The sequence below is a fragment of the Lampris incognitus genome, chromosome 3 (genome assembly GCF_029633865.1).
Source record: "Lampris incognitus isolate fLamInc1 chromosome 3, fLamInc1.hap2, whole genome shotgun sequence".
NCBI lineage: Eukaryota > Metazoa > Chordata > Actinopteri > Lampriformes > Lampridae > Lampris > Lampris incognitus.
This window is the reverse complement of record NC_079213.1, coordinates 31,255,161-31,277,531: the sequence shown is the minus strand read 5'-3', so window position 1 is coordinate 31,277,531 and position 22,371 is coordinate 31,255,161. Positions and strand designations below refer to the sequence as shown.

Genomic DNA, 22,371 nt, shown 5'->3' with positions numbered 1-22,371 from the left:
TCGAGGGTGTCTGTCTGGGAGAGCTTGGTCTGCTTCGTCCGGTAGCCACAGGGACCCTGGCCCCTGCCTGGAGCTGCACCCGAGGAGGAAACATGGGAGGGTGGTCTGACAGGACGCGTAATCAGGGCAGGCTAGGCTAACTGCTAGCCCATGCAGACCAGCGGTTCCGACGGTCATCCTGGCTGGCGTTTGTTCCCTTGGACAGTGATTTTTTTTTGGTTTGGATATATGTGTTAGTTTGGATTTGTGTGTCCTTGCCGTTCTTGAATGTGTTTTTGTGTGTGTGTGTTGCGCTGCTGTGGGCGGGGCGAAACGGCATGTCGTTTCACTTCATATGTGCAAGTACATGAGGTGGAATGACAAATCAAGTGTTCCTGATTCCTGATTCATACGTAGGCCTCTGCACGCCTGCAGATACCGGGTTGGGCAAGATATGGCGGCACGGTGTCCCAGCGGTCAGCACTGTTGCCTCACAGCAAGAAGGTCCTGGGTTCGAACCCCCGGCCATGCCAGGTTCTTTCTGTGTGGAGTTTGCATGTTCTCCCCGTGTCTGTGTGGGTTTCCTCCCACCACCAAAAAGACATGCATGTTAGGGTTAATACTCCTGCCTGTGCCCCTGAGCAAGGCAATGGAAAGGCCATGGCCAGGGGGATGTAGCGTATGGGTGGATCACGCTATTGCCCCCAGTTCCCCCTCCCCCCCAAACAAGCGCCCCGACCGACCGACCGACCGACCGACCAGAGGAGGCGCTAGTGCGGCGACCAGGACACATACCCACATCTGGCTTCCCACCCGCAGACACAGCCAATTGTTTCTGTAGGGATGCCTGACCAAGCTGGAGGCAATACAGGGATTCGAACTGGCGATCACCATGTTGGTAGGCAACAGAATAGTCCGCCACACCACCCGGATGCCCCATAAGTGTCGTCTTCTCCTCGTTTTAAAAGGCTGCGTTACAGTGAAGAGATGAGATTTTATGAGCTCATTAGACCGTTCTAGCTGTAGTACTATTTGTCTCTTCCTGTTCGGGCATCATACCCACATTACTAGTGAGCGTTTATCAAAGTGTGATTGTGTAATTATTTTGTGAGAGCACCCACCAGTTGTCATCTCTGCAATACCGTCAAAATATCGACATCGAGATAGTCGGTCAAAAATATCATATTTTGTTTTTTTCCATGTCGCCCAGCCCTACCAAATACTCCATTATGCATGTTATATTTGTGAGAAGTCATTGATAACTGAAGGAACATCTGGAAATACCACACACTGACTTCCAAATAGACATATAGATAAACACATGTACCATAACTGTACACTTATGGTACATATATATTCATTCATTCATTAGCCAAACTGCTTGTCCTTACTCAGGGCCACTGGGATACTGGAGCCTATCCCAGCAGTCATTGGGCACCAGGTGGGGAGACACCATGGACAGGCCGCCAGACTATCATAGACATATATATAATCCATCCATCCATCCATTATCTGAACTGCTTATCCTGCTCGCGGTGTCGCGGGGATGCTGGAGCCTTTCCCAGCAGTCATTGGGCGGCAGGCAGGGAGACACCCTGGACAGGCCGCCAGGCCATCACAGGGCGGACACACACATACCTAGGGGCAATTTAGTACGGCCAATTCACCTGACCAACATGTCTTTGGACTGTGGGAGGAAACCGGAGCCCCCGGAGGAAACCCACGCAGACACGGGGAGAACATGCAAACTCCACACAGAGGGCGACCCGAGATGACCCACCAAGGTTGGACTACCCCAGGGCTCGAACCCAGGACCTTCTTGCTGTGAGGCAACTGCGCTAACCACTGTGCCACCGTGCCGCCCCTATATGTATACATAGAGACAGAGCGAGAGAGCTGAATACCACTGGCATATCATTGATACCTATGTGATGCTTTAAAAAAATGAAAGGGACGTATCTCATTTTTCTCGTGACACTGGTGTTGAGTGACGGCAGACGTTTGTCGAGAGTGTTTATTTGTGCAGCTACCAGACGACATGGTTTTTACACACAGTCTGTGTGTGTTCTTCACATCTCCTGCAGGCACTCTGCAGTGTGTGTGTGTGTGTGTGTGTGTGTGTGCGTGCAAGTGGGCAGACATGCATGTGCTGAGGTCTGAGGTCACAAAACGGCGTTCTTTTTTTATTCTTCGCGGATGTGCGTGTTTAATTTATGTATTTGTTTAACTGGCCCGCGTCTCCTGGAGTAGCAGTGCGGGTTTGGGAGGAGGGCGTTTGGGTTAGGACAAGGCCACGGGAGGAGATTGATTTAGAAATCCCTCGTCTCAGCAGCTGGTCTTCAGTCAGGCTTGCAAACCACAGCCAGTTCTGCCCTCTCCGTCTCTCTGCTAGGTTGTTTTCTTTCTTCCGGGCGTTTTGGATGGAGCACAGGAGACTGTAATGACACCACCCATGTCAATAAATGGGTGGTGAAGAGGGTATTTATGATATGGGACAAATCATCATGAGGGGTGGCACTGTGGCACAGTGGTTGGCGCGGTCGCCTCACAGTGAGAAGGTCCTGGGTTCGAGCCCTGTGGTAGTCCAACCTCGAGGGTCGTCCCGGGTCGTCCTCTGTGTGGAGTTCGCATGTTCTCCCCGTGTCTGCGTGGGTTTCCTCCGGGTGCTCCGGTTTCCTGCCACAGTCCAAACACATGTAGGTCAGGTGAATCAGCCACACTAAATTGTCCCTAGGTATGTGTGTGATGGACTGGCAGCCTGTTCAGGGTGTGTCCCCCGCCTGCCGCCCAGTGACAGCTGGGATAGGCTCCAGCATCCCGTGACCCAAATTGGGATAAGCGGCTTGGATAATGGATGGATGGAAATTATCATGAGCTGACCAAGAAAAAAAAAAAGATGACCCATCATTAGCTTGGTGTGCTAATTAGCCAGCAAGGCTTCCTCTCTGTGCCTTTGTCACAGGATGACAACGTCCTGCTTGTAAGTCCAAACGGCGAATGTTCTTCCGGTGGAAACTTCCCTGTTTCTCCGTCCATCCATTATCCAAACTGCTTATCCTGCTCTCAGGGCCGCGGGGATGCTGGAGCCTATCCCAGCAGTCACTGGGCAGCAGGCGGGGAGACACCCTGGACAGGCCGCCAAGCCATCACACAGGACTCACACACGCACACCTAGGGACAATTCAGTATGGCCGATTCACCTGACCTACATGTGTTTGCACTGTGGGAGGAAACCAGAGCCCCTGGAGGAAACCCACGCAGACACGGAGAGAACAAGCAAACTCCACACGGAGGACGAACCGGGACGACCCCCAAGGTTGGACTACCACGTGGCTCGAACCCAGGACCTTCTTGCTGTGAGGCGACCGCACTAACCACTGTGCCACCGTGCCGCCCTTCCCTGTCTCTAAAAATCCATCCTTTGCTTCACTGTAAAAGCTGTGTTGCAGTTTGCATCCTCTCAGCACCTCTCACGGTGTGGTGTGGCACCGCTCGCTGCAGGGCAGGATGCACCGTGGCGGTCCTGCAGCTGAGCCTGCAGCCCGCTGGCCCCCCCCCTCCCAAAGCCCTGCATGATGCCAGGGCGAACAAAACAAGGGGCATAGACGAACGGCAATCTGGGCAACTGTTTGACTGGCACACAGTCTACTGGAAGAACGTTTGGTAAGCGGTGCCCACACACACCGCCTGCCAGCACGACACCCCCCCATCCACCCCACCCCATGACAATCGCCCTCATTAACCAACCGTAAAATGAGTTGCTAGTTGTAGGGCTCATGCAATATGTGTTCAATGCCATTTAATTTTTCTGAGCGATTGTGTTTGTAACGATGTGGAGGTGCATATGTGTTGTGGTAACGTTGTAGAGCTTTTTTGTTGTGTAGAAGTCTTACGCTGTGCAGAATTTATTGCTATTTGACGTTACAGTGAAGCAGCTGCACCGAGTGTTCCTCCACAGGGGTAAATAAAGTGCATCGTATCATAAGATACACACTTCAAAGTAGACGCACAACATAAACACACACCCTTAGCTGTGGGCGATATTGATGGAATCAAATACCACAATATTTTTGGCTGAATACTTTGATATTGATACGGTGATGGTGCTTTCCCGATGACGGTTGGTGCTTTCAGACATTTACACACAAGAAAAGAGAAACAGTGGTGAGTAATGTGGACATGATCACAAGCAGCCATTGTTCATTTCCTCAGTCAAAACAGTGTAGGCGGCATGGTGGCCCAGTGGCTAGTTAGCGCTGTCGCCTCACAGCAAGAAGATCCTGGGTTCGAACCCCGAGGTTGTCCATCCTTGGGGAGGGGGGGGGTCATCCCAGGTCCTCCTCTGTGTGTAGTTTGCATGTTCTCCCCTTGTCTGCGGTGGGTTTTCTCCAGGTGCTCCGGTTTCCCCCACCATCAAAAAAAGACATGCATGTTGGGGTTAATACTCCTGTCAGTGCCCCTGACCGAGGCATGGCGAGACGAGCTACTTGGTCCCTGGGGGCTGCCCACTGCTCCTAGCTACACCGCTAGGATGGGTTAAATGCAGTGTAATTTCCCCACGGGGCTCAATAAATCATTTCCCCCTTTTTTATTTATTTTTTTTCCCCTTTTCTCCCTAATTGTATCCAGCCAAGTGCCCCACTCTTCTGAGCCATCCCGATCGCCCCCCCCCACCAATCCGGGGTGGGGGGGGGGGGCCTGTAGACTACCACATGCCTCCTCCAATACATGTGGAGTCGCCAGCCACTTCTTTTCACCTGACAGTGAGGAGTTTCACCAGGGGGATGTAGTGCGTGGGAGGGTCACAGTATTCCCCCCAGTTCCCCCTCCTCCCCAAACAGGCGCCCCGTCCAACCAGAGGAGGCACTAGTGCAGTGACCAGGACACATAGCCACATCCAGCTCCCCACCCACAAACACGGCCAATTGTGTCTGTAGGGACGCCCGACCAAGCTGGCGGTAACACGGGGATTCGATCCGGCGATCCCAGTGTTAGTAGGCAATGGAATAGACCGCTAAGCTACCCGAACGCCTATCAATAAAGTTTTTTTTTTAACTTAAGAAAATTGCATCACTTCACTGCACCCTTTAAAGCCAAAAAATTACAGCAATGAAATGATATCCCAGAGGACATCTTGTCTCAGGTTACCGTATTGATATGTTATCGATTTATTATGAGGCTATGTTGAATACTGGATTCTGATTGGTCAGTTAAATCATCCTGCAACCAGTTATTTCTGAATAGCAGATCAATGTGAAGACTGTTATCATCACCGTTCCTGTTCCCTTCCACACTGATGTGCATGACGTAGCCTGTGTAGGCTGCTAAACATATAGCAAGAGGTCGGCTCAGAAGATGAAGCTGTGTAATCCGATAATAAGGTAATAATAAGATAGTGAATGACCCCCCCCCCCAGCTATGCATTGGGAGGTTCTTCACCACCGCGGCGGTCATTATTTCTCAATAGAAGACTATTATGGAGCATGTACTCACACCACCGTCCATCCATTATCCAAGCCGCTTAGCCTGCTCTCAGGGTCACAGGGATACTGGAGCCTATCCCAGCAGTCATTGGGCAGCAGGTGGGGAGACACCCTGGACAGGCCGCCAGGCCATCACAGGGCTGACACACACACACACACACACACACACACACACACACACATTCACACCTCGGGACAATTTAGTACGGCCGATTCACCTGACCTACATGTCTTTGGACTGTGGGAGGAAACAGGAGCACCCGGAGGAAACCCACGCAGACACGAGGAGAACATGCACAAAATTCTGATTAGATCTGACCGGCCAGTCTGTTGTCCCCTGAAGACAGCTCGTAAGCCAGTCCCGGGGTGAGAAGAGACTGTGAGATTGTGAGGACAGGGATTGTGTGATATGGCTTTGTATTTAAATGAGGATACTATATTGAAGACGTGACACGGTGGCGCAGTGGTTAGCGCGGTTGCCTCATGGCAAAGGGGTCCCGTCGCTGCTGTTACCAGCAACAGCAGTCCTGTCTCACTGCACGACTTCATCGGCTGTAAATGTGCACTTTGAATGCGAATGCTTGGTCTGCTGTCATTCATGATTTGCATGATTATTGCAGTGTCTTTGTCCACGTCTACGTTTGCATCTAAGTTTGTGTCATCATGTGGAGTTTTTATTTTGGTCGTCGATTTCGCTTGGCTAGGAGAGCAGGCGCTGGATCAGCTGAGACAGCTTGGTCTGCTGCATCCTGTGGGCTCGAGGAGGAGGCGAAAGCGGGGCAGGCTTAGCTAACTGCTAGCTCACGGCCCTGCCAGAGAGGAAACACCGAGGCGGTCTGGCGGCAGCCTCGCCCAACATGGACGGTGCAGTATTTTTGTCTTCGTATGCGTTTGTGTCGTCGTGTGTCCAGGGTGTCTGGCCGGGAGAACTGGCGTTGGATCGGCTGAGGGAACCTGGTCTGCTACGTCCTGTGGGCCCAGGGACCACGGCCCTGTCTGGAGCTGCGACTGAAGAGGAAACACCGAGGGCGGTCTGACAGGATGTGGAAGCGGGGCAGGCTAAGCTAACTGCTAGCCTGTGCAGACCGGCAGTTCCGACAGTCATCCTGGCTGGCGTTCGCTCTCTGGACGGTGGAATTTTTAGACCGTGTTGAACTGGGTGGACTGTGTTGTACTGGGTGGACTGTGTTGTACTATGTGGATTGTGTTGTACTGGGTGGACTTTGTTGTATTATGTGGATTGTGTTGTACCGGGTGAACTGTGTTGTACCGGGTGGCTTGTGTTGTACTTGGTGGACTGTGTTGTACCGGGTGGACTGTGTTGTACCGGGTGGACTGTGTTGTACCGGGTGGACTGTGTTGTACTAGATGGACTTTGTTGTACCGGGTGGACTGTGTTGTAGTAGGTGGACTGTGTTGTACTAGGTGGACTGTGTTGTACTAGGTGGCTTGTGTTGTACTAGTTGGACTGTGTTGTACTAGGTGGACTGTGTTGTACTAGGTGGACTGTGTTGTACCGGGTGGACTGTGTTGTACTGGGTGGACTGTGTTGTACCGGGTGGACTGTGTTGTGCTAGGTGGATTGTGTTGTACTAGGTGGACTGTGTTGTACTAGATGGACTGTGTTGTACTGGGTGGACTGTGTTGTACCTGGTGGACTGTGTTGTACTAGGTGGCTTGTGTTGTACCGGGTGGACTGTGTTGTACCGGGTGGACTGTGTTGTACCAGGTGGACTGTGTTCTACCGGGTGGACTGTGTTGTAGTAGGTGGACTGTGTTGTACCAGGTGGACTGTGTTGTAGTAGGTGGACTGTGTTGTACCAGGTGGATTGAGTTGTACCAGGTGGACTGTGTTGTACCGGGTGGACTGTGTTCTACTAGGTGGCTTGTGTTGTACCGGGCGGACTGTGTTGTACCAGGTGGACTGTGTTGTACCAGGTGGACTGTGTTGTAGTAGGTGGACTGTGTTGTAGTAGGTGGACTGTGTTGTAGTAGGTGGACTGTGTTGTACCAGGTGCATTGAGTTGTACCGGGTGGACTGTGTTGTACTGGGTGGACTGGGTTGTATTGGGTGGACTGGGTTGTACCGGGTGGACTGGGTTGTACTGGGTTGTACCGGGTGGACTGGGTTGTACTGGGTGCACTGGGTTGTACTGGATGGACCGTGTTGTACTGGGTGGACTGTGTTGTTGGCTGTTTTTGCTTTGTTCGCTCTATTGTATGTTTTTGGTGGTGTTGTTTTTGGATGTGTATTTTTGTCTTTTGTGTTGCACTGCTGTGGGCTTGGGAAATGGAGTTTTGTTTCTTTTGTGTACGTACTCGTACATAAGATGAAATGACAGATAAATTGTTCCTGATTCAGGATGTCTGGCCTGGATCGTATGTGAAGTTCTGTCAGGTTCCCCCCATTACCAAGTACGTCCCTCCTGTGACACTCATGTATTCCATATTGTTTATATACTTCTGGCACGTCACTCCTCCTGCACATCCATCGTACCAGGGGCTGATGGGATTCTGGCGGGGTGTCTTACACCCACGCCTCAGATCTACATGTCATCCTCTACCCATCCTGCACCTTTTCTCCTCCATTCCATCTGCTCAGCTCGTTCTCTCTCACCCCTTTGCTGCATGATCCTCTCTCTCGCTCTCTCTCTCTTTGTCTCTCCTCTCTCTCTCGCTCTCTCTCTGTCTCTCCTCTCTCTGTCTCTCGCTCGCTCTCTGGTATGTGCTGGTAAATTGACTATTATGTCTTGGAGTTGAAAAATTACACTGGTGGGCTTCTGCCTGTTCATTTCACACCTATAAGCAGTACCACACACACACATACACACACACAATATGCAAACAGACACATAAGCCTCTCTCTCTCTCTCTCTCTCTCTCTCTCTCTCTCTCTCTCTCTCTCTCTCTCTCTCTCTCTCGGTGAAGTCGTGTGGGCTTGGGAGTTGATGTCAGACCTGCTTGGAGGGGTTTATACAAACCACCATTAACAAAGAAGGTTGCTGACTTACCATGGAGACTTATACATGGGACAGTAGCAGTTAATGCTTTTCTTTCCATTATTAGTCCAGGTGTGAGTGGTAAATGTCTGTTTTGCTTTTACAAAGAAACTGTTTTCCACGGTCACCTGGAGTGTGTGTGCCTGGTACCAGTGTTTATGTTGGAGAGTTTATACAGCAAGGTAGGGCAGGTTTTCTCCAAGCACATATTCATTCTGGGGTTTAAGTATAAACAAACTGTAAAAGAAAAATGTCAAATAATGAATTTTATTCTGGGACAAGCAGAAATGGCCATATATGTAAGCAGAAAAAGGAAGATGGACAACTCAGTAGACACTGATGTAAAGCTGCTGTTTACTAGCATGGTAAAAGCCAGGATGATGATCGACTTCCGTTATTACAGAGAAATGAAAGATACCCAGCAGCTCAGTGCTGTCTGGGCTCATAGAGATGTGTTGTTTTGTCTGGGCTCATGGAGATGTGTTGTGTTGTCTGGGCTCATGGAGATGTGTTGTGTTGTCTGGGCTCATGGAGATGTTATTGTGCTCAGTAATTCAGTGTTGTCTGGGCTCATGGGGATGTGTTGTGCTCAGTAATTCACTGTTGTCCGGGCTAATGGGGATGTGTTGTGCTCAGTAATTCAGTGTTGTCTGGGCTCATGGAGATGTGTTGTGCTCAGTAATTCAGTGTTGTCTGGGCTCATGGGGATGTGTTGTCTAGGCTCATGGGGATGTGTTGTACTCAGTAATTCAGTGTTGTCTGGGCTCATGAAGATGTGTTGTGTTGTCTGGGCTCATGGAGATGTGTTGTGTTACCTGGGCTCATGGAGATGTGTTGTGTTATCTGGGCTCATGGGGATGTGTTGTGTTACCTGGGCTCATGGAGATGTGTTGTGATCAGTAAAACACAACCTACTTGTTTTTTCTGGAGAATTGGTGTGATTTACTTTTATTTTTAAATATTTATTTATTTGCTTGTGTTTTGAGTATGATTGTATTATTTTTAAATAAAAGTTACTTTTTAAAAATCTAAAATCTCTCTCTCTCTTTGTCAATCTCTCTATCAGTCTCTCTCTTTTCTCTATATCAGTCTCTCTCTCTGTCACTCTCACTTTCTATCAGTCTCTCTCTAACAGTCTCTGTTTTCTCTGTCAGTCTCTCTCTTTCTGTCAGTCTCTCTAACAGTCTCTTTTCTCTCTGTCAGTCTCTCTCTTTCTGTCAGTCTCTCTCTTTCTATCAGTCTCTTTTCTCTATCAGTCCTTCTCTCTCTTTCTATCAGTCTCTTTTTTCTCTATTAGTCTCTTTTTCTGTCAGTCTCTCTCTCTTTCTCCCTATCAGTCTCTTTTCTCTGTCAGTCTCTCTCTCTTTCTCTCTGTCTCTCGTTCTGTCAGTCTCTTTTCTCTCTATCAGTCTCTCTCTTTCTGTCAATTTCTCTCACTTTCTCTGTCTCTTTCTATCAGTCTCTTTTCTCTCTATCAGTCTCCTCTCTCTTTCTGTCAGTCTCTCTTTTCTCTCTACCAGTCTTTTCTCTCCATCAGTCTCTTTTCTCTCTATCAGTCTCTTTCTTTCTGTCAATTTCTCTCACTTTCTCTTTCTCTTTCTCTTTCTATCAGTCTCCTCTCTCTGTCAGTCTCTCTGTCTTTCTCTCTTTCTGTCAGTCTCTTTTCTCTCTGTCAGTCTCCTCTCTCTTTCTGTCAGTCTCTCTCTTCTCTACATCAGTCTCTCTCTCCCTCTCTCGCACCCAAACACACACACAGACTTATACATATATACACACACATGCTCCCAAGGGCATGGGGATCGTGGCACCACCATAATCTAGCAGCCGATCTAAACATTACTTTCTGCCGTAGGAGTGTGTGGGTGGGTGGCTTATTATGGGCTGCTCGGTCGGTATCGGCTGTTCATTTTCTTCAGCCGTAAATTCATCAAACGACATCCAACACTTGCAGCAGTAGAGTTGGTGTGGTGTTTTATTTGTGCTTCTTTTAAGGTGTGCGCCGCCCCCCGGGGCTGCTGTTGAAAATGTACGAGTTTGAGGCTCATTGTTATTCATCACACTGCCCACTGTGGTGCTGCTTTCAGGGTAAGGAGGCCATTGTGGAACCCTGGGAGGACACCAACTTCCACCTGTACAAAGTTATCGACCGCTTCGGCTTCCTCCAGTAAGGACACACACACATACACACACACACACACACACACACACACACACCACATACCGCTCACGTGCACACATATGAACATATACTTCATAACAGACTTTATAACCGTGGAAGTGTAGTTTTATTTTACCACTTTAAAGGGAAGAGAGGGGCGTCCGGGTGGCGTGGCGGTCTATTCCGTTGCCTACCAACACGGGGATCGCCAGTTCGAATCCCCGTGTTACCTCCAGCTTGGTTGGGCATCCCTACATACACAACTGACCGTGTCTACGGGTGGGAAGCCGGATATGGTTATGTGTCCTGGTCACTGCACTAGCGCCTCCTCTGGTTGGTTGGGGCACCTGTTCCGGGGGGGGGACTGGGGGGAATAGCGTGATCCTCCCGTGTGCCAGGTCCCCCTGGCAAAACTCCTCAGTCAGGTGAAAAGAAGCGGCTGGCGACGCCACACGTATCGGGAGGAGGCGTGTGGTAGTCTGCAGCCCTCCCTAGATTGGCAGAGGGGGTGGAGCAACGACCGGGACGGCTCAGAGGAGTGGGGTAATTGGCCAAGTACAATTGGAGGGGGAGGAATTCCCCCCCCCAAAAAAGGGGAAGAGAAAGAAAATAATAGGTTATATACACACACACACACACACACACATATACATACATATATATAATATAGGCTGGCACATGTCGATAGGAAGCCACAATCACAGCCCATCAGTATTGTGGCTACAGCCCAGGCACGAAGCCATAGGGGCATGCGATAGAGACGGCGAAGTGAGATGGAGAGATGGACGAGAAAAGAAAACAATGGGGCCCAGCGGCCATATGATTGTTTGAGACGGGGAACAGAATTGTCCTCCAGTCAGGGTCACGTCCTGGTCAAAGTAGAAAAAGAAAGACCAGGAATAAGGCTTCAGACAGGGAGAACTATGACCTCCCTGTACTTTCCAGGCAGTGGAATCTGTGTGGAGTGACAGTGCTTGATAGGCGAGACAGGCAGGGGCTGAAAACGCTGTTTTCCTGTTGGCAAAGCAAAAAAAAAAAAAAAAAAAAGGACGAGTGGACAGCGCCACAGTGAAGGGGAGCCACTTTGGACATGAAGTGTTTTTCAGTGGTCAGATTAATCTGATTTAGAGCACAGACGCTACTGTGCTTTCTCTCTGTCTACCCCTCCCCCTACTCTGTCTCTCTTTCTCTCTCTCTGTCTCACTCTCTCTCTCTCTGTCTGTTTCTCTGTCTCTCTCTCTCTCTTCGTTCTCTCTGTCTCGCTCTCTCTCTCACTGTCTTGCACTCTCTCACTTTGTCTCTCGCTCGCTCTTTCTTGCTGTCTCTCACTCTCGCTCTCTCTCTATTGCTCCGTCTCGCTCTTTCTCGCGCTCTCTCTTTTTCTGTCTCTTGCTCTCTCTTACTCTATCTCGCTCTCTCTATCTCCCTCTCTGTCTCTCACTTTCGCTCTCTGTCTGTCTCTCTCTCTAACTCACTCTCTCTCTAGCTCTCTGGCTCTCTATCTGTCTCGGTGGCTCTCTATCTCACTCGCTCTCTGTCTCTTTTTCTCTGTCTCTCGCTCTCTATCTCTCTCTCGCTTTCTGTCTGTCTCGCTCTCTCACTTGCTCTCTCGCTCTCTCTCTCTCTCTCTACACATATGTATGTCCCCATCTAACCCTCACCCCACCCCACCCCCCTCCTCCGGTTCCTCCTGCCGGGGTCAGAGGTTGGGGGCTGAAGGTTAGGGAAGTCCCAGAGTAACTGCACAGAAAGTGGGGATGAATCTCGGACCGAGTTTCCTTCCTCCCTGGACAAAATTCAAGATGTGGATCTCTGTCGGACCGATAAAGCAAATCGTAACTTTCACTGTTAAACGTGTGACATGATGTTTAGCGCTGCAGGCCAGACAGGAAACATGTAAAACTCTAAAACTCTGCACGAGAACTGTATTCTGTCCCCTGTGATCAGGTCCCTGCCTTCATCCATCTTGGATTTTATACTCTTTATTTCAGTTCGGGTTGATGTAGGACAAAACTATTTTCTTTTCCCCCATTTTGAAGTGAAAAACTAGCATCTATACACTATCAAGATATACATATACATCATGTATATATTACCAGGGCATCCGGTACAACTGAAAAGTTAATATTCAGAGAGTTTATAACCTACTGGTTCCCTCAGTCACATCTAAATCCTGATGGTAGTAAGTCTGTTATGTGACGTAGACAAGGCTGACAACACATTTATTCCTTTCCTTTCTTCCTGTCTTCCCTTTTGTCCTCTCCTCCCCTATTCTGTTTCCTGTCATCCTTTCCCTCTCTCTCCTCGTTTCTCCAGTGAGAAAGAGCTTCCATCCTACGACTCGGTGGAAGAGAAGGTAAGTGAAAATAATCTTAACTCCCCCCTAGCTTCAGTCATTCACTGCAGCCACCTCCTGCACATGACTAAAGTCAGGACTATATTATTGGAAACGTGCATTTGTGTGTATTCAGAAACAGGAAGTGTGTTGCCATGACTCGTGTTTGAGAATGTGCACCTTTATCTGTAGATAAAGGTAATTGCACTCGTTTTATTTACAACTTTACTGGGTCAGCAGATTCTTGTCCCTTAGTTTCGTACTACCAGACCAAAGTGACTAAGGGTGCAAGGGAAGATTAGAGTTCCTGATTATGTCCGGGTGGCGTGGCTGGCTATTCCGTTGCCTACCAACACGGGGATCGGCGATTCAAATCCCCGCGTTGCCTCTGGCTTGGTCGGGCATCCCTACAGACACAGTTGGCCGTGTCTGTGGGTGGGAAGCCAGATGTAGGTGTGTCCTGGTCGGTGCACTAGCGCCTCCTCTGGTCGGCCGGGGCACCTGTTCGGGGGGCTGGGGGGAATAACGTGATCCTCCCACGCGCTACGACCCCCTGGCGAAACGCCTCACTGTCAGGTGAAAAGAAGCGGCTGGTGACTCCACATGTATCAGAGGAGACATATGGTAGTCTGCAGCCCTCCCCGGATCAGCAGAGGGGTTGGAGCAGCGACTGGGATGGCTCAGAAGAGTGGGGTAATTGGCAAAGTACAATTGGGGAGAAAGGGGGGGGGGGAGTACCCGATTGTAATTCTTGCAAATATGTTCATATGCAAACATTAGACCAAATTTGTATTCAAACGTGTGGTTTTTATTTAAATATCTAGCTTTCCAACCACAACCACGTTACAACTCAGTTCCCACGTACGTGCACCTTCAAAGTCTTCTTTCCACCATTGGTGAATTTTTGTCTTCTAGCAAACTGTGATTTGTCAGTGTGGGGTGGGGATTTTTTTAAATGGAACGTGGCCTACTTTTTTCTCTCTTTTTTCCCAAGCCGCTTATCCAAACTAGGGTTGCGGGGTGCTCGAGTATATCCCAGTGCTCGTTGGGTGGAAGGTGGGGAGCACCCTGGACAGGTCACCAGTCCATCACAGGGATGCCACACAGACACATTCATGCACACATTCTCACCTAGGAGCTCCCGGTGGACAGAACATGAGGAGAACATGCAAACTCCACACACAAAGCCTGGCCGGCCGGGAGTCAAACCCAGGACCTTCTTGCTGTGAGGCGACGGCGCTAACCCCCGGGCCACCGTGGCGCCCATGTGGCCCACTTTACATTTACAAATATAGATACGCATTCATAAATCCGAGTCTGCAAAAGCTTTTCTGGTACACATTTTAAGAGTCCTGATTTTACGTCCATACCTTCATTTAAGAATGACAGTCACACACTATAAATAGAAATATGGCTGCTGGACGTGAACATCTCTCCCCCAAATATCACGGAGTGAGTCGGATCTAAGGAGTTCCAGCATCACTTAAAAAGCCTCCAATCCAAAGGGTTCTGATAAGTCGGGTTTAAAAATGGAAACAAATGCTTTTCAGCTTCATCACTTTTATCGGGCTGTGCTTTTAAACTGATGTTGGCAGACTTTCAATCCTTCTGTTTTGCTCAGATCTAAAAAAAAAAAAGGCCCTCCTTTCTATCTCCAAGAACAGCCTATCCCACATTCTCAACACTTTGAGCCATGTTGCATTCCAGCCTTTAAACCGCCTGCTGAGATAACTCACATGTCTTTTTTTTTCATTCCAAATCTGTGGTTGACTGTCCCATATTTCTAAAACCTGTAATTTGGTTTTGTGCTCGTGATGGTTGACGTATCAAAGGCTTACAGGAGACAGAGGAATAAGTATTATTAGAAGGCATTAAGGTTGAACTCCTTCTGTTTCCCACTCAGCAAAAACACACGGAAGTGGAGAGGACCACCAAATGGCTGAAGATGCTGAAGAGCTGGGACAAATACAAGAACAGTGAAAAGGTGAGATCGCTCTTTTCCTTTTATCTTTTTTTCCCTTACCTGTCTGTGTTTACATCTCACCGCTCTGTCCGTCCCACTGTAAGTCTCCCTGTCTCTTATCTGTCCATTACAGTTAGTCTCGCTCTCATTCATCCTGTCAAACATTCCACACAGCTGTCACCCCCCCCCTACCTTCCTCCCCCACCGGTGACGGATGTAAAGGAGTGGCAAGCTCGGTTGTGTGTCAGGTGTCAGCCCACCTCCCAGTAAGGCTGGTTATGAAGGAAGTCATGTGTCAGTAACGCCGTGGTGGTCCTCATTAAGCGCCTGTTGGTTTCACATCGAAGGTTGCGATAGGGGTGTTCGTGCCGCAGGTGCTCTTTGCCTTGTCTTTATTTGTACGGCTGGTCGCACGAGGGATTTAGCAGTTACTGGCTTTGAAATGTGCTCGTTGCTGATGGAGCGCATAAGCTTCACGCACAAACACACACACACACAAATTTGCTCTCATCCATTTCAAAGAATTGTGTGTGGTAACTGACAGCCAAGGACACTACGGAGCAATGATTCTCCCCCTTTCATCTCCATAGCTTCTCCCTCCTTCCCTTCCCTCTTTTTCCTCATTTTGTCTTGTTTATTTATTTATTTCCCTTTTATCAAGGATTTCTTCCCTTTCTTTATCTTTGTCATTCAACACCACACTTGTTGTGCTCAGAAGATTTTGTTTCCTCACTTTGCAGCTGCTGAGAACATTTAAGCCCAGATTGCCAAGAGCCAAGCGAGCTGCACAGCAGCAATTTGGCATGACACATGTAATATTTTAGAACGGCTTGAGGTTTCTCAGCCGCCGTCATGGGGACAATGTACACTCAAAATTACATTTGCAAAGCTAACATTATCTCGGTGCGGTTGTGGCATCTGCAAGGCAGCGTGTTGGCCCCATACGCAAGAGTAAATCAATACAGTGCAGATTGCATAAATGGGTGGAAGATGTGGAGGCTGGAGGGGGGAGTGTACCCGCTGATTCAGGGTCATTTTGGAGTGTGAGCAGTTGAAGTGACAGCCAATCGATCCTACAGATGGAGCTGTGGGGAGAGGAGCAGAGACCGCTTCGCGGGGGAGAGACAAGATTAACACACAATGTTTCACATTAACACAGACTCGTGCGCGTTGGCATTTGCCGAGGAGCCAAACACTCGCTGTGTTTCTCAGAGTGATAGTCACGCGTGTGCATGTACAGGCGCACAGACACATGCAGGCAAATACACACGACAGGACGATTATTTTAACAGATGAGCTCATCGACTAGCTCATCAGGGCATAATTACGAGGCTGTTGCAGGAGAGGCTCAGAGTCCCAAGTATTGCGCTGAGAGGTTTATCAAGGCGGGTATGCGTTGGACCCCCCTCTTCCCAACACATTTGCAAACACACATGTTATTGGTCAGTAAATTATTTGCTTGCACGGGGAGTTCTTATTGTTGGCAACCCAGGTGGGCAACTGAAATACCAGACCATATGCAGAGCACATCACCAGTTGTTTTGCACAGAGTCAATGATTTATGTCGCATAATGTAGCTGAAATTAACAAAATCCTAACTCCTTAGTCACACCATGCTCTGCTTGTCACAACTCATTGTGGATCAGTCTCTCTTTCGTTCATATGATCAACAAATTCTAGATTAAATATGCCCACCTCTGCAAATATGAGATCTTCAAACGTCACAATTGCGTGTTACCAAAACCATCCGTACTGTTCCTGAGGTCATAACAACCAAGGCACAAGAGGACCTCACCTCTTTCTTCATGGCCGTTCCCGCCAGCTACGTATTACTCGGGCACGTGCACACATGCACGTCATTCACAGCGTTTCCCCATGTCTGCCCTCCACCTGTTCCAGCTTGTTGGTTTTCAATGGCTGGCGAGGGAGGATTCACTGCTCCGATTAGCTTCGCTACACCAGCAGTTTGGGTTTCAATACTTCACCTCTCTCAACCGGAGTCCAACGGATTTTTCATCTTTTTGTGGGTACTGAATTACCTCAGACCGCTCTGCATGCGTAGCAGTCCCTCTACACCCCCCCCCACACACACATACACACAGTATCTGTTGGGAGTATGTCCACTCACCCTCTTTAACCCTCGCAGTTTCCTTCTTGGGAACAAATATGGGAGTAGAACTTGTTTTCGTGTGGTCTTGTCATTTTATTCTTACCTCGGCCTGGTTTGCAGCAGTTTGGAACTACGTGGCATTGCATAAATCACACTCAAGTTATGGTTTATCATGCTGAACCTTGAGCCCACTGGTGTGGGAGAGTCAGGGTGGCGCGGGCGCAGCGTGAGGTGAGGTGAGATGAGGTGAAGTGAAGTGAGGAAAACTGGTCCTCTTTTGAAGGCCCTTTCTAACAATGGCCTCCTCCCCCCTGTCTTCCTTCCAGCTAGTGCGGAGGATCTATAAGGGGATTCCCCTGCAGCTCCGAGGTGAGGTGTGGTGTCTGCTCCTCGACGTTCCCAAAATAAAGGAGGAGAAGAAAGACTTCTACGAGGTAGGGGGAAAAAAAAAACACACAAGCTTCAACGCCCAACCTCACGGAGAATCCGAACAAACACACGCTCCCTGCCTCTAGTTTCTAGTTTACACTTGCTTGGCCTCCCTCACCACCTTAAAAAATAAATCTGTGCAGCACAGCATCCTTCATTATGGCACACGCCTCATCCAGATTCATAAGCAAGTGAGTGAGCACCAGCTTTATTTGATTTCCCACATCTTCATCATTATTATGGGCAGTGATTTGTGAGTCTGTGTGTGTGCATGTGAGTGTGTGCGTGTGTGTGTTTGTGCACACACGGATGAGCACTGACTGCAGAAGTACTTTTTAACCTAGGAGCCGGAGTTTGGACCTGATTAAAGGGTTAGCGTGGCTAAATTATTCAGTGCGTGCCGGCTCGCTCCTCGCTAAATGTCTCCCATCTCTTTCACTCGCACACGCTAACCCGGCGCCACGGCGTTCTCCTGCCCCCTGCAGAAACTCAAGATCAGAGCGAGAGGCCTGTCTCCTGACATCCGGCAGATTGATCTGGATGTGAACAGAACCTACCGGGACCACATTATGTTCATGCACCGCTACGATGTCAAGTGGGTATCCCCGAAAAACATCACTGTCCCCCCCAATAACGGTGCCTCCAAAATACTTCTCTGCTCCTCTCGACCAATATTTGATACTGTAAAAGCTTGTTCCAGCTGACATTTGCCTCCGTGGAAGTGAGAGAGCACACGTCCCCTTTTCTGTGTTCAACTTCTGCTCTGTGACATCCTGGTGGCAGAGCCACAAGCCCAGGGGTCCTTTTAGATTCAGAGTAACAGAGAGTAGGTGCAGCTCACATGTGTACTTTAGATGGGAACTGAGCCTGTTTCACTGCCATTTTACTGGCCTTGTTCACACTACTGGTTCTGAATTCAACCACTGTGCACCCATCCAGCAGTACAGCTCCGCCACTTGAAAAAGAATTACGGGGTTGCTTTGTAAAAAGATTGAGGTTTATGTTTTTTCAAGTCAAGATTTTCAAATGAAAACACTTTCTGTACAGGATTAGACTGAAACTGACACCTCAGGAACCGACTCTAGCTTTTTGGAGGACAATGCGGGGGTAATTTTACTAGACGCCGTAGTGAAAAAGAACCAAACTTGTTGAATGGAAATCCTGACCTTGCATGATGAATTGGTTCATTTTCGGTTCACCTGAGTGTGTTTTGTGTTTGTGTTTTCAGGCAGCAGGCTCTCTTCCACGTCCTCACGGCCTACTCCATGTACAACACGGTGAGTCACACGTACTCACTAAGTCCATGGAAAGATGCTTCTTATGCTTTCGGGTGTTTCCATGTCACTGCAGTACATTTGTATTAGCCTCTTCTGGATCCCCCCCCCTTTTTCTCCCCAATTGTACCCGGCCAATAATCCCACTCTTCCGAGCCATCCCGGTCGCCGATCCACCCCCTCTGGTGATCCGGGGAGGGCTGCAGACTACCACATGCCTCCTCCGATACATGTGGAGTCGCCAGCCACTTCTTTTCACCTGACAGTGAGGCGTTTCACCAGGGGGACGTAGCGCGTGGGAGGATCACTCTATTCCCCCCGAGTTCCATCTCCCCCCCCGAACAGGCGCCCCGACCGACCAGAGGAGGCGCTAGTGCAGCGACCAGGACACATAACCCGCATCCGGCTTCCCGCCCACAGACATGGCCAATGGCCAATTGTATCTGTAGGGATGCCCGACCAAGCCAGGGGTAACACGGCAATTCAAACCGGCGATCCCCGTGTTGGTAGGCAACGGAATAGACCGCCACACCACCCGGACTGGTCCTCTGATTTTTTTTTTTTTTCCTTTTTTGAAGGGATTTAGATAACCGAGAGTGCCATAATCCTTTAAGTGGTGTAAGGAACTGGTTACTGTATTCCTCCCCACCGGGACGGGACGTGCACTTAATTCTCCAGCGCGCCTGTCGTCAGAGGAGTTAAGAAGCTGTGGGAACAGTGTCTCACTGATGAACGTTTGGAGAGCAGGGATTAAACCTTTGCCCTTCCAAGCCTGTGGTTCAGTTTTTCAGATCGTTTTTGTTGACGTGCCCCCCCCTTTTTTTTTTAATTTTATTTAAAGCCGTACAAACTTTCTTTTTGCTGTTTGCAGGAGGTGGGCTACTGTCAGGGTATGAGTCAGATAACGGCCCTGCTGCTGATCTACATGAATGAGGAGGACGCCTTCTGGGCCTTGGTCAAACTACTGTCTGGACAGAAGCACGCCATGCATGGTACCACGCACACACATACTGACTGTGGCAAATGCATGCTAAAATCATGCCAAAAAGGCGCCGTCCATGTGAAAGCACAGAAGCAGGCTAGCTGACAGGCCTGTGCAGCTGTGTTGTAGTGCTTATAAATATTAGCAAGAGACCCCAAACACGCCATAAATGGCCAAGCAAGCCCCCTTAACCAGAGGTGCTTAAAAGTTGGAAATATGTGTGTCCATCTAAGGAGAAGACATACAAGGACCGCCACATGAGAAATTGCAGCTGACTTAAACGTTCACATTTTTGGTGCAAATGCCTGTGAATTTGTGGTTCTCCTTTGTCTTATCTCGTCATTTTCCATCCGCTCCTGCCTCTCCATCTTCACTCCCTCCAACTCTGCCCCTGTTCTGTCCTCGCCATCAGGGTTTTTCGTCCCCGGCTTTCCAAAGCTGATGCGTTTCCAGGAGCACCACGACCGTATCCTCAAGAAGATGCTGCCTAAACTGAAACAGCACCTGGTGAGGCACGCACATCTGCTAACGTAGACCCACAAACTCAACACACCCACAAATACAACGGTGGTATTAGGTGATGAAGTGGTGGTGCTAAAACCTATTGCTGTGGTTGATGGCTGGGTGGGTGAAGGTTGGAGGGGTCAAAACTGAGGTTGCCAGCAAGTCCCCCCCTCCCCCTTTTTTTTTTTTCCCTTCCCAATCGAATTTTGGCCAATTACCCCACTCTTCTGAGCCTTCCCGGTAAATGCTCCGCCACCTCTGCTGATCCGGGGAGGGTTGCAGACTACCACATGCCTCCTCCGATACATGTGTAGTCACCAGCAGCTTCTTTTCACCTGACAGTGAGGAGTTTTCCCAGCGGGACGTAGCACGTGGGAGGATCACGCTATTCCCCCCAGTCCCCCCCCCCCCCCAAACAGGCGCCCAGACCAACAAGAGGAGGCGCTAGTGCAGCGACCAGGACCCACATCCAGCTTCCCACCCGCAGACACGGCCAATTGTGTCTGTAGGGATGCCTGACCGAGCCGGGGGTTACACGGGGATTCAAACCAGTGATCCTCGTGTTGATAGACAATGGGATAGACCGCCACACCACCCGGACGCCTTAGCCAGCAGGCTTTTAACAGGAAGACATTAAAGCAGACTGGAGTGTGAGAAAGAAATGCCACCCTAGCCATGCCAAGCCATGGCTGACGACAGTGTCTTTAGTCTCTGCCCTTGACTTACTTGCAAAGCGTCGCCCCAAATCAAAACCCGTCACTTGTCGCACACAACTCTCTGCACCTTCTCAACTCTCCGAATATGCCGCCTCATTCGGTCTGTTTTGTGTTGTGTCAGGACAACCAAGAGGTGTTCACCAGTCTCTACACCATGAAGTGGTTCTTCCAGTGCTTCCTGGACAGGGTGAGTACATTTTCTGTGTCATGGCATCACATTTCCATTCGGGTGCCGTTAAGTCAGATGAAAAACTATTTTCAACAAATTCTCACACACGAGCTGCATCCGCCAAAGAACTGCCTGTGTGGAAAACGGCTGAATGTCCAGTACTATGTGCTGTACAGTATAGTGTGTATAGTATTGTATGTATAGTATACTATGTAGTATTGTATGTATAGTATGTACTGAATCTGCTCTGCTCAGAGCTTTGCACACAGAACTGCCTGTCTTACATGAGCAGCGTGTGTCTCATAACTTTGTTTTTGAACATGTGGACCAGGGCCTTTCCAGCCTACAAATGTGCTGTAGTACAGACAGGATTTTGTTTGCCTCTCCCACACAGCTCTGTTTCCAGTGTTTGCTTTTAGTCACTCTGTGCCTGCCTTTATTTTCGTTTTGTTTTGTTTCGGGGTTTTGTTTTTTTTGGGGGAGGGGTTGTTTGTTTTTCTTAGTGAAGCTTTCCTTAGTTGAAAAACAAGATGAGGTTAAAACTTGCTATACAGCTGGACTGTAAGTATGTTTATTAAACAGACGTTTTTGCACGACTACATTTAAAAAGCAGCTGTTTTGAGCATCTGGGTGGCGTAGCGGTCTATTCCATTGCCTACCAACACGGGGATTTCCGGTTCAAATCCGCGTGTTACCTCCGGCTTGGTCGGGCGTCCCTACTCCCTACAGACACAATTGGCTGTGTCGGCGGGTGGGAAGCCAGATGTGGGTATGTGTCCTGGTCGCTGCACTAGCGCCTCCTCTGGTCGGTCTGGGCACCTGTTCAGGGGAACTGGGGGGAATAGCGTGATCCTCCCATGTGCTACGTCCCGGTGAAACTCCTCACTGCCAGGTGAAAAGAAGTGGCTGGCGACTCCACATGTATCGGAGGAGGCATGTGGTAGTCTGCAGCCCTGCCCGGATCGATAGAGGGGATGGAGCAGTGACCGGGGACGGCTCGGAAGAGTGGGGTAATTGGCCAAATACAATTGAGGAGAAAAAAGGGGGGAAAGCCCCAAAAAAAGCGGCTCTTTTGATATCGGTTCAGTGAACAGCTAGTGAAAACTTCACGCCGGTTCATTTTGAAAGAGCAGCGGCCAACAGCGAAACTTCAGCTAAGGCGTCCAACATGTGAATCCATCACTCACTCAGGCTCCCACCCACATGAAACTCCCTCACTCACTCAGGCTCTCACCCATGTGAAACTCCATCACTCAGGCTCCCACCCACA

At 49.4% G+C, this 22,371-nt stretch overlaps 1 protein-coding gene across 1 annotated transcript in view; it reads left to right on the top strand.

Moving 5' to 3' along the window:
- usp6nl (USP6 N-terminal like) overlaps positions 1-22,371 on the top strand; it is a 42,651-nt gene that overhangs the window by 11,035 nt on the left and 9,245 nt on the right. Inside the window, exons 3-11 of the mRNA XM_056276590.1 lie at positions 10,546-10,625; positions 12,936-12,975; positions 14,858-14,938; positions 17,354-17,461; positions 17,942-18,051; positions 18,685-18,733; positions 19,602-19,722; positions 20,125-20,219; positions 21,054-21,119. Coding sequence (XP_056132565.1) covers positions 10,546-10,625; positions 12,936-12,975; positions 14,858-14,938; positions 17,354-17,461; positions 17,942-18,051; positions 18,685-18,733; positions 19,602-19,722; positions 20,125-20,219; positions 21,054-21,119 — 750 coding nt within the window. The remainder of the gene's footprint in view (positions 1-10,545; positions 10,626-12,935; positions 12,976-14,857; positions 14,939-17,353; positions 17,462-17,941; positions 18,052-18,684; positions 18,734-19,601; positions 19,723-20,124; positions 20,220-21,053; positions 21,120-22,371) is intronic.